Raw genomic sequence first — 21,031 nt, 5'->3', positions numbered from 1 at the left:
ATAAGATTACAAACCAGGGTCAAAGTGAAGACTTTTTATTTCACCTGGAATCTGATCAGTAATCCCTCCTTCCTACCCTATATTTTAATTGTTCTTTATGTGTTTTTGTGCATGTAATTTAGCTTTGGTTTTAAAGATGTATTTTTATTATGTTTTTAATCTGTTAGCTCCTTTGGTGGCCCTGATGAGGGTAGAAAGCTGTGTGTAAATTTTGTAAATAAATTAAACAAATAAACCATAGTTTGCAATCCTAGTGTTGTTTTTTGGTGTGGTATAGTTTGCTAATTCAGATGTAATGGCTGTAGCTTGTGATATACGGAAAGTCACTCAGACCATGCAAGGCAAGGGAAGTACTTGAGACCAGGCCCCGGTGGCATTGTGGGCGTACATGTGTCCTCTGTGTCTTTGCATGATGGCTGGACATGAGGCAGATGAAGGAGACTGGAAGCTCCCAATAAAACGCTTGTTTATCCTCCTATTTTACTTCAGCTTGATTTTTTTCTGCTGCCATTTTGTTGATTTATATCTATTTTTCACTGTTCAACTTGATTGTAAATATGATCATGTTTCTCCTTTACTCTTCCTGTTGCACTGGCTTCTTTTTCCATGTCATATTCATTTTAAAAATATATTTCTTGATTTAAGTAATTGCACTTGTTTACCTTTGTGAGGTATTATGTCTTTAAATCACCAGTAATGGAGCACAGCACAGCTGTATCTTGTAATGGGTGAAGCATTTATTATTCAAGTATGCTGAGTGGTACTACTGCGTTGTAGCTGATTACTGGTGCTGAGAGTGGATGCCAAATAAACTGTGTGTTGTTCCTGTGACAGGGACCTAGCTGGAGTGATAACATCCACTTTACGAATCAAATCCAAGTTCTCACAAGCTACCCTACCCAGTAGTGGAAGAGTTGATGCCTCTGTTACATAAAACAACAGTCTAGCTTTCCCCTTTCAAGTAAAGCCTTCAAGGACAACCGTCCCAAGAGGCTTTATTTTTGTCCCACCATAAGCTACAAGAATTGCATCACTCTTAGTCAATGTCTTCTGACCCGGCAACTCATTCAAAAATCTGTATTTTATCATTTTTCTAGGTTCATCTTTGTGGCTTCTGTGCAGTCCCACATGGGGACCGCACAATCACAGGCTAACCACGGAAAAGATTTCCAAAGTTTTCTAATAGACTAGGAACGTCCTTCTTCCTTCTGACGTTTTCCCACCCAAACAACCACATGACTAGGAGGAGGAGCGCTGCTCCCCCAGTTCTCTTTTTGCCGCCATGGAGAGAGGATCTCCACTGCTGTTCTCTGTCTCTTCCCTCACCTCATTTTTGAGGCTGAGAGGGCTTCTTTTTCTCAAGAGTTTTCCCCTTTTTGTCATCGATACGCCTAAATAATAAACAACATATAATGAAGAAATTTTTCTTGTTTTACCTCAGAATTGAACCAACTGCCCTTTTAACATGGGGCTATGAAATGGCCATTATCTGTGCCTTAGCTGTCTGGGGGTTCACACAGCAGCTGCCTGTTCGTACAATCACCAGTTTCCCCCCCAAAGGCTTGTATGGATAGAGTTGGACTCAGAAGAGCTATTTTTAAAGGCTTTGGCTTCGTTACCAGCCGGAATAAAACCACATTCCCCCCTCCGTGTGAGGCACGGTGACTCAGAGCCTCAATATCACTGGCTGTCTTCAAAGGCTGTGACTTTATGCCTGCCTGAACAAAGACAAGTTTCCCCCTCCGTAGCGAGGTATGGTGCAACAGAACCTCAAACTCAATGTCTCATAACAAAGGCTGCGGCTGAATGCCTGCCTGAACAAGGCACAGTTTCTCCCTCTGTGATGAGGTGTTGTATGTCAGAGCCTGCCTGAATAAAGCCCCCCCCCCCCTTGGGGAGGTGGCATGAGATACAGTCTCAGTCGTGGCTCTCCTGGATGACTTTGGCTGTGCGCCAACCTGCAGGGCAACACCTTTGACATCACTGACCAACCTCAGACCAGCATTGAGGCTGCCTACCTGGGACCTGGCTCAATACTTACAGTCCCTTTTCTGCTCAATGTCATCGGAGCCCTCCACTCCGACAGTAGTTGCAGGGATACTTATTATCCCTTCGATGTCAGAATGTTTCTTCCTCTTGGCATCGACACAGAGTCGACCTTCAGTGTCGACAAGTACTTTCCCCTCGGGTTCACCCTGAGGTCAGTAGCCTCAATGCTGTTCGATGTTGTAGTATTCAGCGTCAAAGCTCTCCCCCTCAGCATCAGTGAGGGCGCTTCCTGGAATTTCTAGCCTGCCTAAAGGACTCAATCCACAGCTTGTCTTTAAACTGATTGGAAGCCTGGGGGAGTTGCCTGGCACAAACTGCCTGATGGAGCAATACCACCCCCCTCTCAGGTCCGGGGGGAAGTCACCCGGAGGGAAGACCTGTCTAATAGGGCCAAAATGAATACACTTTGTTGGTCCTTGTTGGCCTTAAAGGTGCCACTGGACTCAAACTTCATTCTACTGCCTAACTGAAGGAGGCCTTCCTCCTCTTCTGCCTTCAATTGGCTCTTGCCAGAAGCCTGATGCTGTGGCTCGTTTGGAGCCTTTTTAGTAAGCTTCACTGAATGAACCTTTTACCGGCTGCCCTCAGTTTCAAACGGAATTTCTTGGGGGCATAGTGTACCATAGAAGAACTCTTTGTGATACGTTTTATGTGTCAGAAGGGTATTTCGCCCCCCTGTTTGGGTCATTTGGACCTCTTCAGCTCCTCTAGTTTTGGAGAGTGGCTATGCCTGATTTTACCACTCACTCTATTGGAGCTGCCTTGATTCCAAGGTCAGAACCAGTTTGCTGTAGATCTCCCAGCAACCCTATTGCTCATGTTTATTTCTAAACGCTGGCACAGTGTCACAGCAGACTCAGTCCACTATCTTCCTGCAGTCTCTCAGCACCAATGCTCCTCTAAGCTGTGGAGTCTTGTGAACAAAAACTCTACTTTGCGAGCTACTAGCATTAAAGTTGTGAGTGAGCAATTTGGCTACTGCATAAATTAGTTTGCCCTGGAGCCATCTTTCCTGAGCTAAGACAAAGATGTGTGTGCTGGAGGCTAAAAAACTGCGCTCACTCACACTAACTCAGCTTAGACAAAACACTGCTCAGCACTGATACTTAACCCTAACAGGCTGCTCAACACAGGTGTTGTTTCAAACACAATGTCTACTGCCCCCATCTTCAGGGTGAACTCAGTAGTGATTGCCAAGTATGTTGTTGCAGGCAAACCTATCTGCTTCACATCTTCTTTCAGTTCCAGGCTAGCCTTTGGAACCAGCAGTGATTGGGGGATTCCTTAACTGCCACTGTTTTAATTAATATTGGTAACCCCTTGTGAGTCACTCTTATGTGACACCATTCACACCAAGTGCCAGGGTGATACGCTGATTTAGTGTTGGACTGGCTCTGGGAGACCAGGTTCAGATATCAATTTGTGTTACAACTTGCTGGTCTTGCACCTTCACAGCTTCTCATGCTGACCTACCTTGCAAGGTTCTAGTGAGGATAATTTTTTAAAAAAGATATGAACATTTATAAGACTCCTTGAGTCTATGTTACAGAGTAGGATACACTTACCACTCTTTTAAAAGGACAGTGTATGATCCCTGGCCTTTCAGTTAACGATCTGGCAGTAGGTGATGCGAAAGACCTTTCTCTGCCTGACAGCTTGGAGAGCTGTTGCTGGTCTGAGTGGACAATGCTGTCTTTGATGGACCAATGGTCCAATCCACTATAAGGCAGCTTTAGATGTGCTCTGTTGCATTTTCCCCCCGGGACAGGACAAATGCTATTTTAAATGCTTCTTATGTCTTCACTGGAGCACCTGAAGAAAAGCCTATGTTAGGCCCAGATTCAGTGACTCATTGTTGAATACGAGACTCAACACAGCTTGTGAACAGTGAATCAGCTTTTATTAACAAGTCAAAAGAAATCAAGAATGAGACAAACATACAGAGCAACAGGCTCTCTTTTAAACAGTCCTGGCTTGGGTAGCCACACCCACAAGTCAGATATTAACCAATCATTATTTACAGATAAGGTCCAATCAGAGTGCTTCCCTCCATAACATTGCGCAGCTCTCAATGGTGGATTTACAATCCTGTTCCAGAACTCAAGCTAATGCAGAACTTAATACATAACACTCATAATCCAGGTCTTTTGCTGAGCAGTCTTGTGTATTAACTTCTCTACTGTTCCTGCAGACAGTTCCTCTGTCGTTGAGGGTGGAAGCTTCCAGTGGTAGCATTCCAATGTTCCCCTTCACTGAGTTTATACTTAGCTGTCTTTCAGAGTGCACAGAGATTAGTGTAGCCCATATGAGGCTCCTGTATTAATTTTTCCCTGCTGCTTTGACAGGTCATTATTGGTCTTTTGCAAAAGCAACCTGCCTGAATTTTTTTCCCTTGCCTTTCTTGGTCTTCACACAATCCTTATTTTACAAAGGTTGACAGCTCTGTTCAGCTTCTACTGCTGCATTTTCCTGACATTTTTTACATATCTATATGTGACACTGTAATAAAACTGTTGTTTTGATGTGTATTTTACTTCTTTACTTTTACTTACCAGGATGCCCAGATATGGTTTTTTCCAGGGGTCATTTCATAGAAAAAGAGCTAGGGGGACTCATTAACATAACTCATTAGCATATGCCACACCCCCTGACATCACCGGAAGTGTGTCCTCCCCACAGCCAGCGGGCACCAGCAGGGAGCTCCAGGCCCCGCCCTCCCGCACCTCACCCGGGGGGATGGCGTCCTCCTGCGCCCCCCCCCCCAAATGACCCCTGGTTTTTTCTTTCTTTCTGAGACGGACCTAATATGCATAATTTGTGTGGTCTCAGCACAGTTCTTTATCTCACAGCATTTCTTTTTTCTATGCGCTTCTGGAAGTTAGTGTCATCTTCGATGTCTCCTTCACGATGTGTGAGAACCCTGCTGTGGGCATGTGTTTCCCAGTAGCTCCTGATGTTCTGCAAAATTAATTTGCCTTGACACTTCTTTTAACTAGGCATGATGGACATGCTTACTTTCTCTCTTGTTTTAGTGCAAACGCTTCATATAGTCATGGAAGGCACTGTAATTATGTTTTTGACTGACAAACACCAGTTCCCTGATACTCTTATTGGAGGTTTTGTCTATGTCACCTACCACACAATAGGACATTCCAGGCCCTGGCCTTTGTGCTCCATTCCTGACAATAACCTCACGGAGACAACCTGTCTTTACGCCTTTTCTCTGCCTGACTTGCTGCAGAGATTACTCTGCAGACTTCACAAGTTTTTTTCCTCGTAACACATTGTGTCCATCCTTTCTTTGGCCACATCACACCACTGCCTGCATTATCCTAGTGCAGATGAACTTATACCTGCTGGCAAATTAATACTTTGCTCAGGTCCTTTCCTGCATTCTACCAGTTACCTCCCATTATTCTTGCAGTAACAGGTCTTGCACCTGTAAGTGAGGAGGGGAGTCTCTGGGAGCTGCAGCAAGGTTTGGACCCTGCTGTTTGTGTTGTTGGGATGAAAATTCTCTAATCTTTTCCTTATTGGATTACAACAGTTGCTACGTAACAAGGGTATAACCCCTTGTTTTATTTTTGGAATTTCCTCGGTGCTTCATTGATGATAGAGTTATAACTTATACCTTCTCCATGCATGGAGTTTCAAAAGGTGATACCCTGCTGGGATCCCCGACCACGGGTAGCCTTTCGCTCCTCATGTAATGCATGGTCAGCAACCTCACACAACCCATCCTTGAGGGTCAGTTGGCACTGTCGCACTGTCTTGAGCGTGTGGCTCTTCATTGCCACTCTATATATGGTGCCTCTTTTCAACAGGGTGCTGTTTTTCCTTGACGCTTTCCTGCATGTATTTTGGTAGGGACACTTGCACAGGTGAAGGTCAATTGTGTGGCTAAACCACTGTTGGTAAAGCAGTCCTCTGTGGTCTCCTGAGAGATTCACACCCACCTCCTTCACTCAGTGAACTTGCTGTTCTTCCATGTGGGACTATTAGAAAGCTTTGGAAATCTTTTCTGTGGCTGGCAACTGCACAGTCCCCATGTGTGCCTGCACAGAAGACCACTCGATGAACAGTGGTTACAGGTAAGTGCAACCTTGTTGATGTCGATATCAGTCTTTTAGTTAGGTTACAGGTTGCATCTGACATCTCACACCTGCAGTTCCTTTAAGAACTTACTACCTTTTGGTATTTACAAGATCTCATTCCACCCATTCTTTAGAAAATGTCTCACATGAATCAGACCCTTGGTCCATCAAGGTTAATATCATCTGCTCTGACTGCCAGGAGCTTTCCAGGGTCTCAGCAGGAGGTATTTCGCTTCACCTACTACCAGATTCTTTTAACTGGAGATGATGGGGATTGAACCTGGGACCTTCTGAATCCCAAGCAGATGCTCTTCCACTGAGCCATGGCCACTCCCCAAATATTAGTCTTAAGACCTGTCACATTCTTTTCCTAATTATTCCTGTTTTTAAATTCAGTGTGACTTTTCTTCTGTTGTCTTTCTTTAGCTCCTTTCCCTTTCTTTTTATTTGCATATCTGTTTTGGGTTTTTTTAGACTGGAAAGTTGTATGAGCAGGGTTCTCTGTTTGTTAAATCTCCTTATACCCCACCTTTTGACCTTGGTACTGGCTGCCTTAGGAAATGTACAGTCAACTATGACAATACCAATTAAACAGAACTGTGGAACAACTGCAGCATACAAATTAATGTGTGTGCAGAAGAGAACAGAAACCAACAACAGAAGCTAAAGAATATACTCAGAAATCAAAGTCTCTTCTGAAAAGTGCCATCTTTTCCTCTGAAATATTAGCAAGTAAAAAACCAGCCTTTCCTCAGAATCATTCTCGAGTCTTAGTGCCTCTACTGAAAAGGCTCTGGCGTATCATAATACTAACATTAGAAATATTCAAATAGGCTTCTTACAAATACCTTAGCATAACGATAAAGTCTTCAAGGAAAGCTAATAAAGTACCATTGTGGCCTCAATATTGTGTGCATGTTTACCCTCAAATAACAGCACTGGAGCTTTTACATGAACAAAGGATGTATATCAGCATCAGTCACATTAATACAAACAAAGCAAGGCTTCACTGGCTCCTATCAGATAAGAATACAGAAATTACACGTTCAGTTGCTGAGTTCTATGCATTAATTCTTAGATTGTGGGAATCGCAGTTCTTAAATTCAAATTTCTATTTTTTGTATTTTGTATATTATGACTGTTTTATGCTTACTCTGTACGTTGGTCTCAAGACTGCAATAATAAGCTAACTAATGATATCAGCATCATAAAAATGCAGTCCCATTATAGAACATGTAGCAACTTTTCTCCCTTTCAAACTGTACATTTTCTGTAGCAAGTTCTAGCCTCCTTTACTAGGAAGTTTGATGTAGCTCAGTAATTTACAAAGACGGCACGCAAGGTCTTCTCAGGTTATCCATATATAGCACAACAAATATTGCAGTCAGGTTGCACTTGCGGTTCCTACTTTGCATAGAATTCAGAAGCTCAGTCTTAATGAAATACTTTTGTCACTGGGGTCATTGCATTTCCCCAGCAAAATGCAAGCAGGGCAAAATGTGATTCGTCTCCCAGCTGTGCATCTGTTGTTCTTGCAGGAGCTGTGTCAGATGTGGCTATGCAAGTCTCATGGCTCCTTTCGGACAGTGCCAATGATGTCACTGCTGCTGAGCAACAGTAGCTCTCTCTTTGCCCTGTTTGTATGCCTGTGTGCATGCGCACACATCTCCTTATGGCTTCACCAACATGATTCTAAAGCATTTAAGAAGTGCTAGTTATTCTAAAAGTTTGAAATGCACATTTATTATTTATTTATTTCGATTTATATCCCACCCTCCCTACCAGGCAGGCTCATCTGCCCATGTCCCCACTCTGCACTAGACCACCATTTCTGGAACCTTTGCCTGGTATTTTAAAATGACCACAGACCTTGTGTGCTTCCCCATCTCATTTACTAAAGAAACTGTCCCTTACAATAGGGTTGCAGAGAGACCACTTACTCCATGATCAACCTGACCTGGATGGCCCAGGCTGGCCCGATCTTGTCAGATCTCAGAAGCTAAGCAGGGTCAGCTCTGGTTAGTACTTGGGTGGGAGAACACCAAGGAAGTGAATGTCTGAATGTCTCTTGCCTTGAAAACCCTGTGGGGTCACCAAAAGTTGGCTGTGACGTAATAGGTTCTATCGTAAGGTACAGCATTCATATGGAAACTTTTTTTCTAATTCTCTCCAGAGGCCCTTGAACTAAAGCATAGGAATTGTGCTTCAAGCAAGCAGGAAACACCTGGTATTGTTCTTGTTTAATCTATTTGTATCTCTCTATGACCAAATCGCTTCCACACTTAGTGTTCTTTCTCTTTTAGCAAAACAGTTTTGGGAATAACAAGTGCATCTCTTGATCCTCTCATTCATTTGCTTCCTTCTCTCCCTTCAGCTTCACTGCTCTTCTTCTGGAGCTGCCTCACCATCCTTCCGCCATAAGCCAGCTTCCTCCTCTTTTTCCCAGGCTGCTTCATCAACACAGCCTTTCCTCAGCCGGCAGAGCTTGTCTTGTTTGCAGCATCTATGCCCCGTCTACCTTGTTGCGCTCTCTTCTTCTGAGCTCCTTTTAGTCATGCTTTGTCCTTGGCTTTCTGCTTTTTATAGTTCACATTGTAAAGTTTTAGAAATGGGAGTGGCTATTGTACAGTGTCTGTCACAGTTCAAAACAGTAAGGCTGTTTCTGAAAAAATAAAACCAGACGCAGTCCTTAGCATGGAGTCTTTTGCAAACTGTTCAGGCTGCAAGCTTTAGCTGGTTTAGTGGGTAATTGGTGGGGGTCAGTGTTATAAGGTTATGAGTTACGAACACAACTTTTTAAACTGTTTGTGGCTATGTTTTCTTTCTGGTGTGTTACTATAAAAGGGTATGAAAAAGGAAATATTAAGCATGGCTTTTATTCCAACAATGACTAATAACTTACTATTCAATACGTTTCTTTCGGCGGCTGCTTCCACGTGAATGATTTACTGCATTCAGGCTCTCAAACCACAGCAAAGTTTTTTGTGGGCATCCATGAAATGTCATCCTCCTCCCATTCCCCTTCCATGATTTGCTCTTTTTTACAACCTGCTTTGATTCAATGTTTCTGGAAATACTGGATTCAACATGTGGATGGGAAGATGTGGGTTTCTGAACCCTACCCACCCACATCTGATACCATCTCCCTTCTCCGTTCCCTCATACACACCATTCCTAGCCCACTACCACCACTGCTGGTGAGCTTGTTGACAGCTTTTAAAAGAAAATCAGTGGTAAGATATATTGCAAGATTACAGTGATATAATCATTACCCTTTTTTAAAGAAGCCAGCAAAAACCTCTCCAATGGCGCAGAAGGGGACTGGAATGAGGGGCACAAGGGAATTGGGGTGCAAAATGCAAGAATCGCCCAGTGTGGATGCTCTGTTACTGTTGCAGATGCTCCTAAAAACACAATCATCCCCTTGCAGGAGCAGCCAAAATGTCAAGATTTGAGACTTCAGTAATCTCCACATGTATTTATGAGCAATTAACCGGTTACATGGCATAAAATTATCAATTGAAATTCTTTAACATCAGTTGTCTCTCTTGGAATTGTGTTCAGTTCCCCTCTTTGTAGTAAGACACAGTGGGTGCAGTCAGACGGCATGCTGAGAGCAGGTTAAACTGCTCCGGTTCTAACCGGATTATATTTGATCTGGATAATCACGATCACACTTACCTCCCTTATCCCGCCTCACCGCGCAGTCACATCGTTCCCCGCCGTCTACACTACCGATGCGCAGGAGCGTGTGTTGGCAGGTTTTTTTAAAAAAATTCTCAGTTTGAGCATGCACATAGACGCTTCTCCATAGAATGCAGAGGCAAAACTACCATGGCACATGCGCAGAACCACCAGGGTGAATCAATCCAACCCCTCCAACAAAAGACTTCCCTCTAAATGTTTGACCCAAAAATGGCCTCTGTGAGATCCCAAACTCATCTAAACGCTAAAACAAGTGACTGTTAAATGTCGGTTTTCTAAACGCGGTGGCGGAGCTCCACCTATGTGCACACCACCAACGCATTAAAAAAGGGGCGGGTGAAAAGCAGGAGCCTCAGGCAGCTTTCGAGCGGGGAGGGGGTTTAAACCAGAAGTGGCTTGACACGGGAGAAGCGATCACACAGGGGGGAAATGCGGCTTTAAACGGGAGAGCTGAGAAAACACCACTTTGGGACCTGGTAACAAAATACTCCGAGTTAAAGCGGTTTTGATCTGGAAACCAACGGCTGGGGATGGGAGGCAGATGTTGACTGTGTGATCGTGCAGATAAAATCCATTGCTGAACTGTCACGACACCAGATCAAATGGCGTGTCTGAACGCACCCTATCTGTGTTATGTCCCCACAACGGCTTTATCTTTCCCATACTGAGGCTCTTTCCACTGGTGCCTCCTTAAGTCAAAGGGCCAAAAGAGCTCAAAGTTAGGTGTGGCTAAGTCCTGTTGAACACCAGTGGATTTAAAAACTAACTTGTGCCATTGGTTTTATTGGGATTCAGACGTCACTAACTTTAAGCAGGATTAGGGCCAGAATGTTTCATAGATATGTGGTACTTCTGTGTTAAACTATTCACATGACTAAATAATACTGATCATGTTTGATCTGTTATATAGATACACATGTGCAAACACACACACACACATTTCCCCAATACTTTCTTTGGTGTTCATTATTACATTTCAGCCCTTGCTTTTCCCTCTGAACAGGATATTGAAGAAACAATGAACACAGCTTTGAATGAACTCCGGGAACTGGAACGTCAGAGTTCTGCAAAGCATGCACCAGATGTCGTGCTGGATACCTTGGAACAAATGAAAAATTCTCCTTCTAGCACCACCTCAACCGAATCATTGAGCCCAGTTCACAGTGTCATGTTAAGGAGCACTGAGCCTCATATTCGACGTAGCACTAGTTCTTCCAGTGATCCCATGAGTACATTCAAGCCCATGGTGGCACCCAGGATGGGAGTGCAGCTGAAACCACCTGCGCTTAGGCCAAAACCCATAGTTCTTCCAAAGACAAACCCAAGCATAGGCCCTTCCTCTCCATCCCAAGGTCCAACAGACAAGTCCTGCACCATGTAGAAAGGAAGGAGCGCATGTGACAAGCATGGAGTGACCCACCACGAGGACGGATTGCTGGTCGCTGTCTGTGGATCCGTAACACCATTGTTTTATGTTTATAAGGGGGAAAGTTTGCTTTTAATGTAGCATCTCAGCATTGAAATGACCATATAACATGGGTTCAATTTTAAACTGGACAGTTCAGTCTGTCACTTGAAAACAACAGGAACACATACTTTTTACTTGAACTTGTACACACCTTCACTAATGAAAACACCACAGATCACAGCCAGCATCCCACATAGTACAATAATTTATTACTGTAGTTTTTAGACTTCTTAAGGAATCTTAATGACTGGTTACTTGAACAGGATTCATTAATGGATTTGTATACTTTTGTGTTACTGGTTCTGACATGAATAAGAAAACTGAGAGTTATTGAGTAACCTATAGGAAGTGACATGGGGAAATGGAACTGTGGTGATGCTTCCTTTTAAAATAGTGAGTGAGCATGCTGGCAGTGTTAGGACAGCCCACTGACTGAATAAGAGGGGATGCATTTGCTTCTGGCAGTGATCTAGATGGCAACTCTAGATCCGTTACAGCCTGTTGCTAGGACAATGTGGAATAATTTTTAATGGTCACACATAGGCTTATAATATTGCAATAAAGCTGGATTTTTCAGTCACCAATATGTCTCAGACAGTTCACTGCAAAACTTGATTACAGTCCTGAGCCAACTGTTTGGATGTTTCTGCAGATAGAAAGCTGTAGCTGAACCATTATGTTTAACAACACATTCCTTTGGCTAATTGCTGTTCAAACTTGGGATGAAAGTGTTAAAGATTGTGATGCCTATAGTTTGAAGCTGCTGGATTCTCCTTTGCAAAAGCGTATTTTTGGAGTTTGTTTACTAAAATGATTTTATATATTTCTAAACTGGAATAACACTTTCTGTTGAGGCAAGAGGTTGTTCATAGGTCAAGCTGTTGTTTTCTACTTCACAATCTGAATAAAAATTACCAGAACCTCTTTTCTTTTTCCAAAAGATAATGTCAGTATCTTTCTTCATCTGTGCATTGTGTGAATAAAAGCAAGCAGGTTGCATACAGCTTCAAAATTAGGATCTTCAATGTCATTACATGTGAACGATCTTTACCACTGTTTTGCACAAACTAACACTAAGCCATATAATTTCTGTGAATGTTTTGTTACAAGGTCACCTTCAGTCCACAGGAGAATGTATTGTACATTATTAAGCAGCCACTTAATGGATATTATATAAATATACGCTCGGAGTGTAAACACTTTGAAAAAGCAAGGAGAGGGGAGCTGATATCTATAGACCCACTCAAAATAGGATATAAATAAGGAATTCCTTTTTTTCATAGCACATGTCACATGAGTAAGTTGCTGTTCTGGCTAAATGTTTTCATTTGGTTCCTTCATTATTATGTGGAATCATAAATGAGGTCTTGTGACCATAGGATTGCCAAGTCCCAACAGGGGTTCCCCCGCTTTTGGGGGCTCTGATCCGCTGCCGGCCAGCATGTGACATCCCGCTGACCACCGGAACGCCCCCCCAAATCCCCCCCGCAATGGCGAGGGGACCTGGCAACCCTATGTGACCAGCACGTAACAGTCTAAGAGCATTGGGGCCTTATGTCACTATTTAGGACCACTGCTGTTTATAGTGGGAATGTTAAAATCTCATGAAATATGGTACAGCAAAGTCATTTAAGCCAGTGTTAATGTAGCGGCTAAATGTAGGGCTTAGGACCAGTGAAACTTTGGATCAGTCATTATCTCTCAGTTTAATTTTTAACGATAAAATTGGGAGCTGGAAGTGAGTTCCATGGATAAAATGGAAAGGATAAAAATCTAAAAAGTTAATAAATATAATTCTGTGAAAGTTCACAAAAGGTACATTCTCATAAAAATGTGTGTTAGCTTGCTTAGCCGCACTTCTTTGTATTAGGGGAGGGGGGAAAGCCTTTTATAAAAGCTTCCCTGGCTAGTCTCCTGGAGGCAATTCCTACTTGCATAATATGAGCAGGTGAGTGGTTGTTTTACGAGCTGGAACTTGGATCTAAATCTATTGGGTGGTAAAATTCCCTTATTTGGCAACCAGAGGAGATTGTGCAGATCACAGAAACTTCCAACTACAGTGTACTCAATCAGTTTGTCTGCCACAGGAGACTGAAACATTGGGAAATCTTTTGTTCACCAAAGTATGGAGAAATTTTGTCACATTTCTCTTAACTGAACCCTGAAGACTTAATTGCCCCATGCTCTATCATGAGCTTTTTCATAACACTAAGCATTGTTCAGTATTGCATTGTCTCATAGAAAGCTAGGAAATGTTTTTCCAAATTAGTCTAAACCTACAAGTGGTGGGAAAAAACCACTGTGTTGGCTTTCATTCTATCCTAGTGGTTTTTATTAGTATACTGTGTGGCATAACGGAGGTGGATGCCCATATTTGGAAATTGCGTAGGGAACATAGAATGTCTGAATAATCGTACTGGCCTCCATATTGCTTATGTTAGAAATTGTTTAGTAAAGAAAATACTAGAAACAGTGAATGCTTCCCACTTAGAGCATTTGCCGGAGTTAAATGTGTGTAGTTTGATGGTTTTATTATAGCAACTTCAAGTATAGTGAATGGATATGTAACGGGAAAGACTGATGCAACTACAGGCTTAGTAAAGGGGGAACGCCTGTGCACCTAATCGAATCAGTATTGTCCTTGACTGTCAGTTTGATAGATTGCAGTGCTGGTAGCTTCCTGCTTGTTGACTGTTTACCTAATTGTGTCAATGTACATCTGTAGTATGTACATGTGAAAGTGCCTTTACATTTTTAGAGAAGCTTTAGCCTTGCTCTTGTACTGTTGCATTCCCATTTCGTTTTCTGCTGCTCTTGTAACTGCTGCAGTCCCATTGCATTCCTTCCCATTCTCAAAGAACAGGAGAATTACAATTGCACAGTCCTAAGGGGGGTGGGGTGGGGAATGTACTTGTTAAGCTGTTGTGACAATGCACTTTTATGTATAGTACTGTACATTTTGGGCATGTACCATTACAGGCTTCAATATACATTCAGATTTGTTTCTCATAGTGTAACTTTATAATAAAGGAGGATAGTTCTGTCTGTGTCCTGCTTCGTTTTAATGGTGTGCAGTGGTCAGTGGTTTTGGTCTTTTGGTTGTTTTCCTTTTCTTTTGTATATGCATCCTTCCAAAGGACTTCTCTCTGCTTGGTAAATAAGACCCACTTCATATTGATTTATGCTGTAGTCCTTCCCTTTCCTCACCCTCTTCTCTAAGTGATGAGAAATTCTAGAGTAGCCTTTCATGGGCAGTTTCCTTTTGAAGATATAGCACTGGAGACTGATAGTGTTCTGTGATGTGTTTGTTTGCAATTATGCAGGCTGAGCAGGTAACAGGCAGGCACGCATAGAGGTATGTAGTGCTATTCCTAAAACAGCATCAGTTCAGAGTTCCAAAACTGCTTCTGCCAGTTAGTATAAAAGTAAAGTAGATATGATTTGCCTTTCTCTGACCAAATCCAAACTAAACAAACTCTTCATTTTAAAGCCATCCATGCAGCTGTGTGTAATATATTCCAGAAGCATGAAACAAGAACAGGAAATCAGAGCCCACTAATCCAGATCTTCTTGTTCATCATTACTGAGTGTGAAGCTGAGCAACTGAGTGTGAAGCTGTATATGCAGCACAAGTAATTCTCCTGCCATGTCTATGCAGCTCAGGTCAGTACTGCATATTTGGCTGGGGACTGATACACTCGCATTGGGAACATCATTCATGGCATACTTTGCATGCACGTGCTGTCACACGTAACTATCTTCCATGTATAGGAAAACAAACCCTGCAGAACGTCCTAAGCCTCTTGCATGCCTGGTCACTCTGCTTTGACTAGGTTTCTCAAATTTGCATCTTGTCGAAAGATTAGTGACACAGTCCAAGGATTTTCCATAACTATGCCTCTTTTACAAGTCCTCCTCTTACCAAGCCTACTAATACTGTTTTCTTTTGCATAATGGGTGGAGTGGCAAGAAAATATGAACCAGCCAGAAAAGAACAACCCGAAGACTACATTTAGAATTCTCTGAAGGAGCATCACAGTCAATCTAAGTGTAATAATGCAAAAGTAGATGCATTGCACTAATGTAGTTAGATTCTTAAAGCACATGGTAGAGTAACAGGATAACAAATGAAATTCTCAGAGAACTTGGAAGCTGTACATGAAAACAATGTTCACTGTGACCTGGGAATTCTTGGCTTCAGGTTATTTATGCACACATCTAGTTAATATCTGAAGTAATACAAATTCCACCATGCAGTCACATTCAGGCTCTTCTGTGACCACATGGTAGATGTAGCTCATGTAGCTACCAATAGCTGCTTTATCCCTTGCTGTGTTCCAGGTAATCCCAGCCAGAAGCAAAACAGTTTTGGAAAGGGGGCTGTGGGTAGAATAGCAGTAGCTGGAAAAAGAATTAAGCACTTTGCAGTTTTGCAGTTCTCTTGATAATGTCTCCCCAACAGCCATATGATTGGGAATCCATGTTTTCAGATGCAACCATGTTGTTTTTCCTCAAGTCAAAACTCCAAGGCTGCCATCACAATATACTGTTTTTACTGTTTGTTCATATTTGGCACAATCTTTGATTAAAGAAAGAAGAAAGTACAATTGTTTGGAAAGTACAATTGTTCTTAATGCTGTGCAAATATTGAATAAAAGGAGACCTCACTTTGTGCCTAAAGAAGCACATGAGCTGCAAAATGGCAAGGAACATGTTGACAGAAGGAAAATGTGTGATTTTAAAAAGCAAAATAATTTATATAATTGTTGCTAGTAATTGCACTGAGAGGCATGTAGCATTACAAATAGAAACTCATCTAGAAGACAAGCACCCAGTGTCCCCCCCCCCCAATAATAGCTGAGCACCATTTTTCTTAGAAGGAATTATGCAGTGGGAAAGGATACCTCCAAACACACTCTCACATAATCTAGTACATGGCTTGAGTCCTTATCCTCCTGTTCCCACTTTTAAAGAATATTAAAATGTCTGAAAATGTGATTAACTCCAGCATTTCATCTGGTTGCACTAAGTTACATTTTAGAAAGGATGGAGTAATGTGGTATGCTTGAAGAGGTTTCTGCATGTAAAGGTCAGCGAGAGTAAGGGGCAGAAACAATATATAACGTGCAAAATCCAGAGGAAAGTAAGGATTTCTTAACAAGACCATTTGTGTTACATTCTCTATACCAAGTAAAAAGTGCTCTCAGCAGTTACTAAGGTATAAATCAAATCAAGACCTTTCAAAATAGCCATGAGTGTGGATGGTTTTCAGACTGCCACTTCAAGGAATTTTTTAAAAGGGGGGAACCGTGTGTTATAAATATTGAATATGTATCCCAGGTTTGTAAAAGAAATTTACACCTCTGGAGTAAAAACCGTAAGCAAGGGCAAAATCTGTCAAAATCAGGGGTCATTTGGGGGGGACGCGGGGGGACGCCATCCCCCTGGGTGAGGTGCGGGAGGGCGGGGCCTGGAGCTCCCTGCTGGTGCCCGCTGGAGGTCGCCGCCGGCTGTGGGGAGGACACACTTCCGGTGATGTCAGGGGGTGTGGCCTTATGACACACTTCCGATGATGTCAGGGTGTGTGGCATATGCTAATGAGTTATGCTAATGAGTCCCCCTAGCTCTTTTTCTACGAAATGACCCCTGGTCAAAATTGAAAATATGTAATTATAGTAAGGAAAGAAATTCAGTATATTGTATTACTTGCAGTTGGCCACTTTTCTTTGTGATGTCAATGCCACATGCATATTACACTTTAGATGTGTCTCCAAAAAATAACATCCTTTATTTCACAGGTTATGAAACAGTAGAGTTGCTTTCTGCACTGCAGTTCAGCTCTGAATCACAATGGCTGAGAGGGAAGTAACAAACTCTTCCACCTTTCCTTCCCATCTTAGATATGGTTCATATGTCCTCTTGCATTTTAACAAGATGCCTTGCTTCAATGTTTAACATATACAAAATGTTTCTTATTACATATGAGGGCTGTGTCAGAGAAATGCCAGGTGGGATATGAATACAGAATACTTCCACTCATTGTTAAAATCAAAGACTATTGTACCTTTGCTGTCTATAATTTTGCCTAAAGGTACTGGAGTGATACCCTGTAATAAAATAATATTAATGCCCTTTTACAGCTGTGAATCTTTCCTCAGTGGAAGCTAGTTGTCAGGATATGGTTACCTGACATTTGGGTTTAGAGCTTGTACCCTCCCTGCCCAGCTGAGAGGAGGAGACACTGGGGGGGGGGGGAGGGGGTTGACAGAAAGACGCAGCAGCAGTTTGAGTGTGGAAGAGACGTGACCCCAACAAAGAGAATTGCAAGTTGGCTAAAAGGAAAGTACTTTGAGATGTGGTGTTCTTTCTATCTCTAAGATTTTGTGAGTGAAAGCACAGTTCAATGCAGTCTGCCAAATCATACGGAATAGCCAGGTAGGGTTGCCAAATTTTCATTCCCTACCGGCGGGGGATCTTCTTCCTGGTCCGAGAGCCGGTCGCGGATGCGCGTGCAAAGCGCGCGCGTGCCGCCAGGACGTCACCGGAAGTGACGTCACACGCTGGGCGGGGCCACGCCGTTTGAGGGGAAAACAAAGAGTTTTTCCCTCAAATGGCTGCCATTTGAGGGGACAACTCTTTGGTTTCCCCTCACATGGCGTGGCTCCTCCCCCAGCGTGCGACGTCACTTCCGGGTGACGCTCACGCGGGGGTGGGGTTTGGGGTGGCGCTCCCCCCCCCCGGCCCCGATTCCGGCGCGCCGGGAATCGGGGCTCCGAAACGGGGGATTCCCCGCCCCCCGGCTGCATTTGGCAGCCCTATAGCCAGGTGAGTCTCTTTCTGCCAAATATATATATATATATTGGCACCTTAGAAGCGCCTTAGCTTCTGGATTTACACTAGTCAGTCTTTAAGTTGTCACAATCCTCCTTTGTGGCTTCGGTTTTCTTCCAAAAAACTAAATCTATGAACACTGTCCCTATGGGAGGTGGGGGGACACACAAACACTGCAATCCTAAAAACACTTTCCAGGGAGTAAGCACCACTGAATAGACCTGAGTACAATTCTGAGAAGACCTGCTTAGGATTGCTCTCCAAGTTACTCAAATTCCATCACCTTCCCAGAAAAATCCAGATAGGGAAGGATTTCTTGCCAAGTACCAGCATTATTAACAGAATCTACAAGGTAAGATTAAGAACAGTTTCCAATATATCAAAATACAACATTGAGATCACTACGATTCAAAAAGAAAGGCACAATTGTTGTATTTCAGCTGGGGTATAACTGATTTAAATAAAAATAAAATTACATTGTTTTCTGAACAAGCTGCAGACAGACATGATCTCTCTGTATAAATTTTACAATAGATCAAAATTATACAGAGGACCTACCTTTAGTTAGTTTTTCTTTGAATCTTTTTATGAGTGATGCACCCAAGATCTCAGTGAGACATGACACTGAGGTCTACCATAGGTTTCTTTGGCACTTCAGATCCAGCACCACAGAAAATAAGTTTTCAGCATTTCTGCTGTCCATCCTAAGCATCTAGGAATTTTCACTGCTGCTGACCAGGCAAAACTATATATATAAAAAAGATTGTTATACTTCAACCACACTCAAGTCATCTGCATGATCTTTTTATATTTACAAACCTGAGAGGTGAATAATTTTTGCAGGAGATGTCTGAGCAGAAAAAAGGCAATTCAGGTGTAACAAAAGACTATGAGAAGTTGCCAAAGCATAGTCAAATATGAACTACAGGTTTTAATGGGAGGGAAAGATGGAACGTTCACAGTTTAATACAGGGAGAAATTATATGCTTCAGAACAGAGTGGGCAAAAGACAGTCAAGCAGCAAAAAGTCTTATTTTACCTTTGAGTCTCCTTTGTTTTGTGCTCCATACTCAATGCAAAAGCTGCATTTATTAAGGGACTGAGCTTAAGCAGGTCTGCTCTGAAGTAAGTTCCATTTTTATTCAATGGGACTTACTCCTAAGAAAGTGATCCTAGGATCGTGGCCTGAATGTCATGTCTATACTACCTATGGACGATCATGCATTTCTGTAAAATATGATTACATTTCAAAATTGCCTGCATTTTGCTGTCTTCAAGGAAATTGATGATAAAAAAAAAAACTTGAGCACCATGGCAACTAGTACATCCATTACCATAGTAACCAGCTGAATATCATTATCTTCTAGCAAATCCTGGTTGAGTGATACTCTAGGAAAAATGGTGCCCATTACTAAATGGATTAGACATTTCTGAAAGTGATCATTTCCTATTTAGATAGCTGCTGGAGCAGAGAAACTATTTGCCAAGAATAAAATATCTGAAGCATTAATTACTAATTTAGGGAAATTATGTCCTTCAGTTAGTCCTATCCTCAGAGCCTAGTATACCATGCATAACAAAAGCCCACCATAGCAGAAGTTAGGGCACCAGTACAGTATGATTTTAGGAGATCAAAGAAAGTTCTGTTTGCAGATCCTGAGATCGGTGGCACATTCAGTGTGCTGCAGTAAGAAGGTGGAGAAGTTCTGTGGTTATCCTTAAATTCCTTGCAGTGTCGTCCTAACCAGTTATACCCTTCTAGGTCCATTGACCAATGCACTTAGAAGGGTATAAGTCTCCTCTAATCTAATATTAGCTCGTACAGTGCTCTCTCATGGATCACTGCCTTGACATGGCGAGGGGTCTTGCGTGGTTCGATGAGGCTGTGGGCTATGCCGTGGAGGGCCACCCAGGACAGACAGGCCACAGCAGAGAACTCAGACAAAATGTGATCCACTGGAGAAGGAAATGGCAACCCACTCCAGTATCTTTGCCAAGAAAACCCCATGGACAGTGACAGTGTTATCGATGCAACGAACATGAAGTTAAGCACGACGGAAGACAGGAGGGCCTGACGTGATGTGGAACATGGGAACGCGAAGTGTCAGACTTGACTGTGCGACTGAACAACAACAGTGTTCTAAAAGCGCATAACCATAATATGACTGTAAAGTTCTAAGGATTTTTTAAAAGCTGGTTGAACCCAATGTAGAGAAAACATTCAAAAACCACCCTAGTAGGCATTAACCTCATTACGCATATGAAAACATGAAGTTGTCATATACGGACTCAGACCATTAGTTTACGGCAAGGACAAACTGTTTACTCTGACTGGCAGTGGCCCTCCTGGGTCTCAGACAGAGGTCTTTCACATCAACTACTACCCGATTCTTTTTAACTGGAAATACCAGGGATTAATCCTGAGATCTTCTGAATGCAAAATGTCCCTGCCACTGAACCACAGACCCATCCCCAGTATAAATAAAAATAATGAACAGGGAAAAAGGGGGAAAGAAAATTTCCTTCTCTTTTTAAAAAATACAGCTTAACTCCTGTATGTTCTGTGCTGCTGCTATGAAAAGCTTTTCCAGGAACTTGTTAACTAACCACAAGGGAACCCAGCACCTTTGTACAACAAACACAGATGAGGTACAATGCCCAGTGGGCTTAGAATGTAAACCAGAATTTAACTCTGGTTTGGATTGCACTGAAAGAATTACATATGATTTAGTTCCAGTCCTACAGGAAGTCTCATGAAACAAGCAGGGTTTGGCTTAGCAGTAGAGCACACAGAAGTCTGTGGGTTCAGTCCCTGGCATTTTTAGTTCAAGGATCTTGGGTGTAAGGTATTAGGAACATCTTTTCTCTTAGGAGTCAGAGTAGA

The 21,031-nt window shown here is 42.6% G+C and overlaps 1 protein-coding gene across 1 annotated transcript in view; it reads left to right on the top strand.

Moving 5' to 3' along the window:
- SRGAP1 (SLIT-ROBO Rho GTPase activating protein 1) overlaps nucleotides 1-11,503 on the top strand; it is a 173,580-nt gene extending 162,077 nt beyond the window's left edge. The window contains exon 22 of the mRNA XM_015411760.1: nucleotides 10,852-11,503. Within this exon, the coding sequence (XP_015267246.1) occupies nucleotides 10,852-11,229 (378 nt within the window). The 3' untranslated portion in view covers nucleotides 11,230-11,503. The remainder of the gene's footprint in view (nucleotides 1-10,851) is intronic.
- Nucleotides 11,504-21,031: the final 9,528 nt, after the last annotated feature.

Source organism: Gekko japonicus, unplaced genomic scaffold (genome assembly GCF_001447785.1).
Source record: "Gekko japonicus isolate JY-2015 unplaced genomic scaffold, Gekko_japonicus_V1.1 scaffold543, whole genome shotgun sequence".
Lineage (NCBI taxonomy): Eukaryota > Metazoa > Chordata > Lepidosauria > Squamata > Gekkonidae > Gekko > Gekko japonicus.
Note: the sequence above shows the minus strand (reverse complement) of the source record. Positions and strands in the feature narration are given on the sequence as shown.